At 46.2% G+C, this 12,500-nt stretch overlaps 1 protein-coding gene across 8 annotated transcripts in view; it reads right to left on the reverse strand.

The window, feature by feature from the left end:
• The window catches only part of axl (AXL receptor tyrosine kinase), an 80,657-nt gene that overhangs the window by 27,015 nt on the left and 41,142 nt on the right, over nt 1-12,500 (reverse strand). For all 8 annotated transcript variants that reach the window (XR_004203911.1, XR_004203910.1, XR_004203912.1 and 5 more), the window contains 2 exons: nt 4,888-5,017; nt 2,951-3,042 (listed from right to left, as the gene is read on the reverse strand). Coding sequence is in view for 2 of the 8 variants with exons in the window: in XM_031795347.1 (XP_031651207.1) it covers nt 2,951-3,042; nt 4,888-5,017 (222 nt within the window). In the remaining 6 variants the exon portion in view is untranslated. The remainder of the gene's footprint in view (nt 1-2,950; nt 3,043-4,887; nt 5,018-12,500) is intronic.

A 12,500-nucleotide genomic window follows, 5' to 3' on the forward strand; every position in this document is an offset into this window, starting at 1 on the left:
ACTCTACTGTACTGTACTGTACACTATAATACTGTACTATACTATACTGCACAGTACTGTACTCTACTATACTGTTCTCTTCTATACTGTACTGTACTCTATTGTACTCTAATGTACTCTGTTTTACTGTACTCTACTCTACTGTACTCTACTGTACTCTGTTTTACTGTACTCTACTCTAATGTACTCTAGGGTACTCTGTTTTACTGTACTCTACTCTACTGTACTCTACTCTACTGTACTCCAGGGTACTGTTTTCTACTGTACTCTACTGTACTGTAGTCTACTCTACTGTACTGTAGTCTACTGTACTGTAGTGTACTCTACTGTACTCTACTGTACTGTAGTCTACTCTACTCTACTGTACTCTACTCTACTGTAGTCTACTCTACTGTACTCTACTGTACTGTACTGTAGTCTACTCTACTGTACTGTAGTCTACTCTACTGTAGTCTATCTCTACTGTACTGTAGTCTACTCTACTGTACTGTAGTCTACTCTACTGTACTGTAGTCTACTCTACTTTACTGTAGTCTACTGTACTGTAGTCTACTCTACTTACTGTAGTCTACTGTACTGTAGTCTCCTCTACTGTACTGTAGTCTACTCTACTTTACTGTAGTCTACTGTACTGTACTGTAGTCTACTCTACTGTACTGTAGTCTACTGTACTGTAGTCTACTGTACTGTAGTCTATGTACTGTAGTCTACTGTACTGTAGCTGTAGTCTACTGTACTGTAGTCTACTCTACTGTACTGGTAGTCTACTGTACTGTAGTCTACTCTACTGTACTGTAGTCTACTCTACTTTACTGTAGTCTACTGTACTGTAGTCTACTCTACTTTACTGTAGTCTACTGTACTGTAGTCTACTCTACTGTACTGTAGTCTACTCTAACTGTACTGTAGTCTACTCTACTTTACTGTAGTCTACTGTACTGTAGTCTACTCTACTTTACTGTAGTCTACTGTACTGTAGTCTACTCTACTTTACTGTAGTCTACTGTACTGTAGTCTACCTACTTTACTGTAGTCTACTGTACTGTAGTCTACTGTACTGTAGTCTACTCTACTGTAGTCTACTCTACTTTACTGTAGTCTACTGTACTGTAGTCTACTCTACTTTACTGTAGTCTACTCTACTGTACTGTAGTCTACTCTACTTTACTGTAGTCTACTCTACTTTACTGTAGTCTACTCTACTGTACTGTAGTCTACTCTACTTTACTGTAGTCTACTGTACTGTAGTCTACTCTACTGTACTGTAGTCTACTCTACTTTACTGTAGTCTACTGTACTGTACTGTAGTCTACTGTACTGTACTGTAGTCTACTCTACTGTACTGGTAGTCTACTGTACTGTAGTCTACTCTACTGTACTGTAGTCTACTGTACTGTAGTCTACTGTACTGTAGTCTACTCTACTTTACTGTAGTCTACTCTACTGTACTGTAGTCTACTCTACTGTACTGTAGTCTACTCTACTTTACTGTAGTCTACTGTACTGTAGTCTACTCTACTTTACTGTAGTCTACTGTACTGTAGTCTACTCTACTGTACTGTAGTCTACTCTACTTTACTGTAGTCTACTCTACTGTACTGTAGTCTACTCTACTGTACTGTAGTCTACTCTACTTTACTGTAGTCTACTGTACTGTAGTCTACTCTACTTTACTGTAGTCTACTGTACTGTAGTCTACTCTACTTTACTGTAGTCTACTGTACTGTAGTCTACTCTACTGTACTGTAGTCTACTCTACTGTACTGTAGTCTACTCTACTTTACTGTAGTCTACTGTACTGTAGTCTACTCTACTTTACTGTAGTCTACTGTACTGTAGTCTACTCTACTCTACTGTACTTGTGCTCTATTGAATGGTACTTGGCTGTAGAGGGGTGTTATTAATGTATTGATGCTAAGCTCAGCTTATCTCTGGGTGGATTCAGCTAAAAACAGACCCTGGTTATGATACTGTCCTCATCAACGCTCCTATATAGGACACTGAAGTACTGTGTTAGGCCAGGCACAGGCAAAGAGGGTAAACACTATACAGGTACAGCATACAGTATGTATGTAGTATTGTTTAGGTGGTATAGTATTCAGTATGTGTGTGGTATTGTATGGTATACAATATGAATGTAGTAATGTATAGGTGGTATAGTATACAGTATGTACGTAGTATTATATAGTATACAGTATGTATGTAGTATTGTTTAGGTGGTATAGTATTCAGCATGTGTGTAGTATTGTATGGTATACAATATGAATGTAGTAATGTATAGGTGGTACAGTATACAGTATGTATGTAGTATTGTATAGGTGGTATAGTATACAGTATGTACGTAGTATTATATAGTATACAGTATGTATGTAGTATTGTACAGCTGATACAGTAGGTACGTAGTATTGTATAGGTGATACAGTAGGTATGTAGTATTGTATAGGTGATACAGTAGGTATGTAGTATTGTATAGGTGATACAGTAGGTGCGTAGTATTGTATAGGTGATACAGTAGGTATGTAGTATTGTATAGGTGATACAGTAGGTATGTAGTATTGTATAGGTGATACAGTAGGTATGTAGTATTGTATAGGTGATACAGTAGGTATGTAGTATTGTATAGGTGATACAGTAGGTGCGTAGTATTGTATAGGTGATACAGTAGGTATGTAGTATTGTATAGGTGATACAGTAGGTGCGTAGTATTGTATAGGTGATACAGTATACTGTATGCAGTATGTTGGACTAGGACTGTTTCTATCAATAGATGAGTATGTGTTGGGGCAGGCTTGCTTCCATCTCTGGTGTCAGAGAAAAACAGGCAAGTTGACAGGGAGACTCTATCCATCTAGCTATACATATCCTGAGGTCAGTTACATGTAAGGACATGTAGAGAAACGCCCATCTTCCACTGTTCTAGGATCAGGTAGGGAGAGACAGAGGGACTCACATGTGGCCTCAGTGGTCCTGCGGCTGTATGTACGTCGTGCTCTGTACCTCACCACCAGCTCTCCACTCTCCATCATGGGCTCAAACACTTCCCTGTTAACACACACACACACACACACAAACGTATATGCACGCATGCACACACACGCACACACACACACACACAAACGTATATGCAAGCACGCACACACACACACACACAAACATATATACATGCACACACACACACACACACACACAAACGTATATGCACGCATGCACACACACACACACAAACGTATATGCACGCATGCACACACACGCACACACACAAACGTATATGCAAGCATGCACACACACACACACAAACATATATACATGCACACACACACACACACACACACACACACACACACACACACACACAAACGTATATACATGCACACACACACACACACACACACACACACACACACACACACACACACACACACACACACACACACACATAGAAAAACATAGAAACATAAATCAGTTGTCACACCGGTAGTCAGATGGACAAACACAGCTGAAGAAGTACATTTCTGTACTGTGAAGGAATCTGAGTCTGACCAAAACAGATTGGTTCCAGAGTCTCTAAATGGGTTCTAGAATCTCCAGATCAGTTATAGAGTCTCCAAATTGGTTCTAGAGTCTCCAGATCAGTTATAGAGTCTCCAGATGGGTTCTAGAGTCTCCAGATGGGGTATAGACTCTCCAGATGGGATATAGACTCTCCAGATGGGTTATAGACTCTCCAGGTGGGATATAGACTCTCCAGATGGGTTATAGACTCTCCAGAGGGGTTATATAGACACTCCAGATGGGTTATAGACTCTCCAGATGGGTTATAGACTCTCCATATGGGGTATATAGACTCTCCATATGGGGTATAGACTCTCCAAATAGGTTATATACTCTCCAGATGGGTTATAGACTCTCCAGATGGGTTATATAGACTCTCCAGATGGGTTATAGACTCGCCAGATGGGTTATATAGACACTCCAGATGGGTTATAGACTCTCCAGATGGGCTATAGACTCTCCAAATAGGTTATATACTCTCCAGATGGGTTATAGACTCTCCAGATGGGTTATATAGACACTCCAGATGGGCTATAGACTCTCCAGATGGAGTATAGACTCTCCAGATGGGATGTAGACTCTCCAGATGGGGTATAGACTCTCCAGATGGGTTATATACTCTCCAGATGGGTTATAGACTCTCCAGATGGGTTACATAGACACTCCAGATGGGTTACAGACTCTCCAGATGGGTTATAGACTCTCCAGATGGGTTATAGACTCTCCAGATGGGTTATAGACTCTCCAGATGAGTTATAGACTCTCCAGAGGGGTTATAGACTCTCCAGATGGGTTATAGACTCTCCAGATGGGTTATATACTCTCCAGAGGGGTTATATACTCTCCAGATGGGTTATAGACTCTCCAGATGGGTTATAGACTCTCCAGATGGGTTATAGACTCTCCAGATGGGTTATATACTCTCCAGAGGGGTTATATACTCTCCAGATGGGTTATATACTCTCCAGATGGGTTATAGACTCTCCAGATGGGTTATAGACTCTCCAGATGAGTTATAGACTCTCCAGAGGGGTTATAGACACAGCTGTAGAACCTTTCTCTAATATGTCAGAATCCATTTTATAACATAGTTTTATAACAGAGTCGTTCTACAGGCCCCAGAATGCACGCTGACACAAAGAGAAAACCCCTGTTTTCTTAGCTAATACATGACATTTACCATTACGTCAAACACACACACACACACACACACACACACACACACACACACACACACACACACACACACACACACACACACACACACACACACACACACACACACACACACACACACACACACACTCCGCCTGGGAGACTGAGGAGCCTACTCACCCAAAGCGTGTCTCCTTCCGCCGTAGTTTGGCCACGTACACTGCCATTAGGACTGCTAGCGCCACGGCAACAGCTATCGCCATGACAACATACCACCAGTGCCAAGAGAAGAGTGGCTGGTCGGAGGTATCTGGGGGAGGGGAGGGAGGTGGGGGGGGGGGGGGTCAGTCATGTGGTTCCTTGAGGAGGAGGCCTGAGTTTCTAGAGAAGCAGTGCAACTGGGGTTGTTGTAGGGCGTGGGGGTTGTGTGTGTGTGTCTGTGTGTCTGTGTGTGTGTGTCTGTGTGTGTGTCTGTGTGTGTGTGTCTGCGTGTGTGTCTGTGTGTTGTGTGAATGTGTTTGGGTGTGTTGTGTGTGTTGTGTGAATGTGTTTGTGTGTGTGGGGGGGTTGTGTGAATGCACTCGTGTGTCAATGGGGGTTATGGTACAGACCAGGGTGTATAGTAGAGACGGGGGGGGTATAGTTTACTATGGGGGTTATAGTAGAGACCAGGGTGTATAGTAGAGACCAGGGTGTATAGTAGAGACCAGGGTGTATAGTAGAGACCAGGGTGTATAGTAGAGACCAGGGTGTATAGTAGAGACGGGGGGGTATAGTTTACTATGGGGGTTATAGTAGAGACCAGGGTGTATAGTAGAGACCAGGGTGTATAGTAGAGACCAGGTTGTATAGTAGAGACGGGGGGTATAGTTTACTATGGGGGTTATAGTAGAGACCAGGGTGTATAGTAGAGACCAGGGTGTATAGTAGAGACCAGGGTGTATAGTAGAGACCAGGGTGTATAGTAGAGACCAGGGTGTATAGTAGATACCAGGGTGTATAGTAGAGACCAGGGTGTATAGTAGAGACCAGGGTGTATAGTAGATACCAGGGTGTATAGTAAGAGACCAGGGTGTATAGTAGATACCAGGGTGTATAGTAGAGACCAGGGTGTATAGTAGAGACCAGGGTGTATAGTAGAGACGGGGGGGTATAGTTTACTATGGGGGTTATAGTAGAGACCAGGGTGTATAGTAGAGACCAGGGTGTATAGTAGAGACCAGGGTGTATAGTAGAGACCAGGGTGTATAGTAGAGACCAGGGTGTATAGTAGATACCAGGGTGTATAGTAGAGACCAGGGTGTATAGTAGAGACCAGGGTGTATAGTAGATACCAGGGTGTATAGTAGAGACCAGGGTGTATAGTAGATACCAGGGTGTATAGTTTACTATGGGGGTTATAGTAGAGACCAGGGTGTAATAGTAGAGACCAGGGTGTATAGTAGATACCAGGGTGTATAGTAGAGACCAGGGTGTATAGTAGATACCAAGGGTGTATAGTTTTACTATGGGGGGTTATGTAGAGACCAGGGTGTATAGTAGAGACCAGGGTGTATAGTAGATACCGAGGGTGTATAGTTTACTATGGGGGTGTATAGTAGATACCAGGGTGTATAGTTTACTATGGGGGTGTATAGTAGAGACCAGGGTGTATAGTAGAGACCAGGGTGTATAGTAAGAGACCAGGGTGTATAGTAGAGACCAGGGTGTATAGTAGAGACCGAGGGTGTATATAGTAGAGGTCCAGGGTGTATAGTAGAGACCAGGGTGTATTAGAGACCAGGGTGTATAGTAGAGACCAGGGTGTATAGTAGAGACCAGGGGTGGTTATAGTAGAGGACCAGGGTGTATAGTAAGAGACCAGGGTGTATAGTAGAGACCAGGGTGTAATAGTAAGAGACCAGGGTGTATAGTAAGACCCAGGGTGTATAGTAGAGACCAGGGTGTATAGTAGAGACCAGGGTGTATAGTAGAGACCAGGGTGTATAGTAGACGACCAAGGGTGTATAGTAGATACCAGGGTGTATAGTAGAGACCAGGGTGTATAGTAGAGACCAGGGTGTATAGTAGAGACCAGGGTGTATAGTAGATACCAGGGTGTATAGTAGAGACCAGGGTGTATAGTAGAGACCAGGGTGTATAGTAGAGACCAGGGTGTATAGTAGAGACCAGGGTGTATAGTAGATACCAGGGTGTATAGTAGAGACCAGGGTGTATAGTAGAGACCAGGGTGTATAGTAGAGACCAGGGTGTATAGTAGAGACCAGGGTGTATAGTAGAGACCAGGGTGTATAGTAGAGACCAGGGTGTATAGTAGAGTCCAGGGTGTATAGTAGAGACCAGGGTGTATAGTAGATACCAGGGTGTATAGTAGAGACCAGGGTAGAGACCAGGGGTATAGTAGATACCAGGGTGTATAGTAGAGACCAGCGGTGTATAGTAGAGACCAGGGTGTAGTAATACAGGGTGGTATAGTAGAGACCAGGGTGTATAGTAGATGACCAGGGTGTATAGTAGAGACCAGGGTGTATAGTAGAGACCAGGGTGTTATAGTAGAGACCAGGGTGTATAGTAGAGACCAGGGTGTATAGTAGAGACCAGGGTGTATAGTAGAGACCAGGGTGTATAGTAGAGACGCAGGTGTATAGTAGAGACCAGGGTGTATAGTAGAGACCAGGGTGTATAGTAGAGACCCAGGGTGTATAGTAGAGACCAGTGGTGTATAGTAGAGACCAGGGTGTATAGTAGAGACCAGGGTGTATAGTAGAGACCAGGGTGTATAGTAGAGACCAGGGTGTATAGTAGAGACAGGGTGTATAGTAAGAGACCAGGGTGTATAGTAGAGACCAGGGTATATAGTAGAGACCAGGGTGTATAGTAGAGACCAGGGTGTATAGTAGAGACCAGGGTGTATAGTAGAGACCAGGGTGTATAGTAGAGACCAGGGTGTATAGTAGAGACCAGGGTGTATAGTAGAGACCAGGGTGTATAGTAGAGACCAGGGTGTATAGTAGATACCAGGGTGTATAGTAGAGACCAGGGTGTATAGTAGAGACCAGGGTGTATAGTAGAGACCAGGGTGTATAGTAGAGACCAGGGTGTATAGTAGAGACCAGGGTGTATAGTAGATACCAGGGTGTATAGTTTACTATGGGGGTTATAGTAGAGACCAGGGTGTATAGTAGAGACCAGGGTGTATAGTAGATACCAGGGTGTATAGTAGAGACCAGGGTGTATAGTAGATACCAGGGTGTATAGTTTACTATGGGGGTTATAGTAGAGACCAGGGTGTATAGTAGAGACCAGGGTGTATAGTAGATACCAGGGTGTATAGTTTACTATGGGGGTGTATAGTAGATACCAGGGTGTATAGTTTACTATGGGGGTGTATAGTAGAGACCAGGGTGTATAGTAGAGACCAGGGTGTATAGTAGAGACCAGGGTGTATAGTAGAGACCAGGGTGTATAGTAGAGACCAGGGTGTATAGTAGAGTCCAGGGTGTATAGTAGAGACCAGGGTGTATAGTAGAGACCAGGGTGTATAGTAGAGACCAGGGTGTATAGTAGAGACCAGGGTGTATAGTAGAGACCAGGGTGTATAGTAGAGACCAGGGTGTATAGTAGAGACCAGGGTGTATAGTAGAGACCAGGGTGTATAGTAGAGACCAGGGTGTATAGTAGAGACCAGGGTGTATAGTAGATACCAGGGTGTATAGTAGAGACCAGGGTGTATAGTAGAGACCAGGGTGTATAGTAGAGACCAGGGTGTATAGTAGAGACCAGGGTGTATAGTAGAGACCAGGGTGTATAGTAGAGACCAGGGTGTATAGTAGATACCAGGGTGTATAGTAGAGACCAGGGTGTATAGTAGAGACCAGGGTGTATAGTAGAGACCAGGGTGTATAGTAGAGACCAGGGTGTATAGTAGAGACCAGGGTGTATAGTAGATACCAGGGTGTATAGTAGAGACCAGGGTGTATAGTAGAGTCCAGGGTGTATAGTAGAGACCAGGGTGTATAGTTTATTTGATTTATTTTGCGTTATTTTACTACTCACTAAACAGAGAACATCCCTGGTCATCCCTGCTGCCTCTGATCTGGAGGACTCACTAAACAGAGAACATCCCTGGTCATCCCTACTGCCTCTGATCTGGAGGACTCACTAAACAGAGAACATCCTGTCATCCCTGCTGCCTCTGATCTGGAGGATCTCACTAAACAGAGAAGCATCCCTGGTCATCCCTGCTGCCTCTGATCTGGAGGACTCACTAAACAGAGAACATCCCTGGTCATCCCTACTGCCTCTGATCTTGAGGACTCACTAAACAGAGAACATCCCTGGTCATCACTACTGCCTCTGATCTGGAGGACGCACTAAACAGAGAACATCCCTGGTCATCCTACTGCCTCTGATCTGGAGGACTCACTAAACAGAGAACATCCCTGGTCATCCTACTGCCTCTGATCTGGAGGACTCACTAAACGAGAACATCCCTGGACATCCCTACTGCCTCTGATCTGAGGACTCACTAAACAGAGAACATCCCTGGTCATCCTACTGCCTCTGATCGGAGGACTCACTAAACAGAGAACATCCCTGGTCATCACTACTGCCTCTGATCTGGAGGACTCACTAAACAGAGAACATCCCTGGTCATCCCTACTGCCTCTGATCTGGAGGACTCCCTAAACAGAGAACATCCCTGGTCATCCCTAACTGCCTCTGATCTGGAGGACTCACTAAACAGAGAACATCCCTGTCATCCCTACTGCCTCTGATCTGGAGGACTCATTTAACAGAGAACATCCCTGGTCATCCCTACCTGCCTCTGATCTGGAGGACTCACTAAACAGAGAACATCCCTGGTCATCCCTACTGCCTCTGATCTGGAGGACTCACTAAACAGAGAACATCCCTGGTCATCCCTACTGCCTCTGATCTGGAGGACTCACTAAACAGAGAACATCCCTGGTCATCCCTACTGCCTCTGACTTTCACTTTTACTACAGTATGAGATTTGAGTACTTTTTCCACCACTGTTAACGGTTATAACAACTTAGTCACCTCTCTCTCCCACAAAGAAGCTAACACTCGCTCTCTCACATTAAATATCCCCCTCTTTCTCCCTCCCAAATAAACCATCTCCCTCTTCCTCTCTCATTGTCCTTGTTGCGTAGTCCAGGGTGTATAGTAGTCTGGTTCTATTATCAGAGATACTATATATATATAGAGATACTCCCGGTTCAGAGATACTATATATATATAGAGATACTCCCGGTTCAGAGATACTATATATATATATAGAGATACTCCCGGTTCAGAGATACTATATATATATAGAGATACTCCCGGTTTAGAGATACTATATATATATAGAGATACTCCCAGTTCAGAGATACTATATATATATAGAGATACTCCCGGTTCAGAGATACTATATATATATAGAGATACTCCCGGTTCAGAGATACTATATATATATAGAGATACTCCCGGTTCAGAGATACTATATAATATAGAGATACTCCCGGTTCAGAGATACTATATATATATAGAGATACTCCCGGTTCAGAGATACTATATATATATAGAGATACTCCCGGTTCAGAGATACTATATATATATAGAGATACTCCCGGTTCAGAGATACTATATATATATAGAGATACTCCCGGTTCAGAGATACTATATATATATAGAGATACTCCCGGTTCAGAGATACTATATATATATATAGAGATACTCCCCTGTTAAGATACTATATATATATAGAGATACTCCCGGTTCTGTTACTGCTTCTAAATATGGATGACACGCCCCCCCCCCTCCTCCCATCTCCCCCCTCCTCTCCTCTCTCCTCTCCTCCCATCTCCCCCCTCCTCCCTCTCCCCCCTCCTCCCCCCTCCCCCCCCCCTCCTCTCCTCTCCTCTCCCCCCTCCTCCCATCTCCTCCCCTCCTCTCCTCTCTCCCCCTCCTCTCCTCTCTCCTCTCCTCCCTCTCCCCCTCCTCTCTCTCCCCCCTCCTCCCCTCTCCTCCCCCCTCCTCTCCTCTCCCCCCCCTCCTCCCATCTCCCCCCCCCCTCCTCTCCTCTCTCCCCTCCTCTCCTCTCTCCTCTCCTCCCATCTCCCCCCTCCTCTCCTCTCTCTCCCCTTCCTCGCCTCTCCTCCCATCTCCCCCTCCTCTCCTCTTCCCCCCCCCCCCCCTCTCGCTCCTCCCCCTCCTCTCGTCTCCCCCGCCCTCCATCTCCCCCCCTCCTCCCCTCTCCTCTCCTCCCTCCCCTCCTCTCTCTCCCCCCTCCTCCCCAATCTACCTCCTCCTCTCCTCCCCCCCTCCCCTCTTCCCCCCTCCTCCCCTCCCTCCCCCCTCCTCCCTCTCTCCCCTCCTCTCCTCTCCTCCCCTCTCCTTCCCCCTCCTCCTCTCTCCTCCTCCCCCTCCTCCCATCTCCCCCCTCCTCCCCTCTCCTCCCCCCTCCTCTCCTCTCCCCCTCCTCCCATCTTCCCCCTCCTCTCCTCTCCCCCCTCCTCTCCTTCCCCCCTCCCCTCCGCTTCCTCTCCCCTCTCCGCCCGTCTCTCTCCTCCATCTCCCCCCCTCCTCGCCTCTCCATTCCCCTCCTCCCGTCTTCTCCATCCCCTACTCCATCCACCCCCCTCCTCCCCTCTCCATCTCCCTCCTCCCCTCTCCCATCCCCCTCCTCTCCCTCTCCCCCTCCTCTCCTCCCCCCTCTCCCCCCTCCTCCCCTCTTCCATCCTCCCCTCCCCACCTCCTCCCCCTCCTCCCCTCTCCCCCTCCAGCCCCCTCCCCTCTCCATCCTCCCTCCCAGCCCTCCCCTCTCCCCTCTCCCCCCTCTCTCCCCCCTCCTCCCCTCTCCCCTCTCCCCTCCTCCTATCCCCCTCCCCCCTCTCCCCCCTCCTCCCTCTCCATCCTCCCCTCCCCTCTCCTCCCCCCTCCCCTCTCCCCCTCCATCCCCTCCTCCCCCCCTCCCCCTCCTTCTCCTCTCCTCCTCCCCCTCATCCCCCCTCCTCCCCTCTACTCCGCCTTCCTTCTTAATTTAGTCTATTCTTCTCCTTTCTCTCTTGCTTCCCTTTTCTTAGAAGGAGAAGGACAACTATGAGGTTCATGGGAGACCACAGTCTCAGAGAAACAGAAGGAGAAGGACAACTATGTGTGTAGTGTAGTGTGTGCAGTGTGTAGTGTAGTGTGTGCAGTGTGTAGTGTAGTGTGTGCAGTGTGTAGTGTAGTGTGTGCAGTGTGTAGTGTAGTGTGTGTGTAGTGTTTAGTGTGTGTAGTGTAGTGTGTGCAGTGTGTAGTGTAGTGTGTGTAGTGTGTAGTGTAGTGTGTGCAGTGTGTAGTGTAGTGTGTGCAGTGTGTAGTAGTAGTGTGTGCAGTGTGTAGTGTAGTGTGTGTAGTGTAGTGTGTGCAGTGTGTAGTGTAGTGTGTGCAGTGTGTAGTGTAGTGTGTGTAGTGTGTAGTGTAGTGTGTGTAGTGTAGTGTGTGCAGTGTAGTGTAGTGTAGTGTGTAGTGTGTGCAGTGTGTAGTGTAGTGTGTGCAGTGTGTAGTGTAGTGTAGTGTAGTGTGTAGTGTAGTGTAGTGTAGTGTGTAGTGTAGTGTGTGCAGTGTGTAGTGTAGTGTGTGCAGTGTGTAGTGTAGTGTAGTGTGTAGTGTAGTGTGTGCAGTGTGTAGTGTAGTGTGTGCAGTGTGTAGTGTAGTGTGTAGTGTGTGCAGTGTGTAGTGTAGTGTGTGCAGTGTGTAGTGTAGTGTAGTGTAGTGTAGTGTAGTGTAGTGTGTAGTGTGTG

The sequence above is a fragment of the Oncorhynchus kisutch genome, linkage group LG18 (assembly GCF_002021735.2).
Source record: "Oncorhynchus kisutch isolate 150728-3 linkage group LG18, Okis_V2, whole genome shotgun sequence".
NCBI classification, from domain to species: domain Eukaryota; kingdom Metazoa; phylum Chordata; class Actinopteri; order Salmoniformes; family Salmonidae; genus Oncorhynchus; species Oncorhynchus kisutch.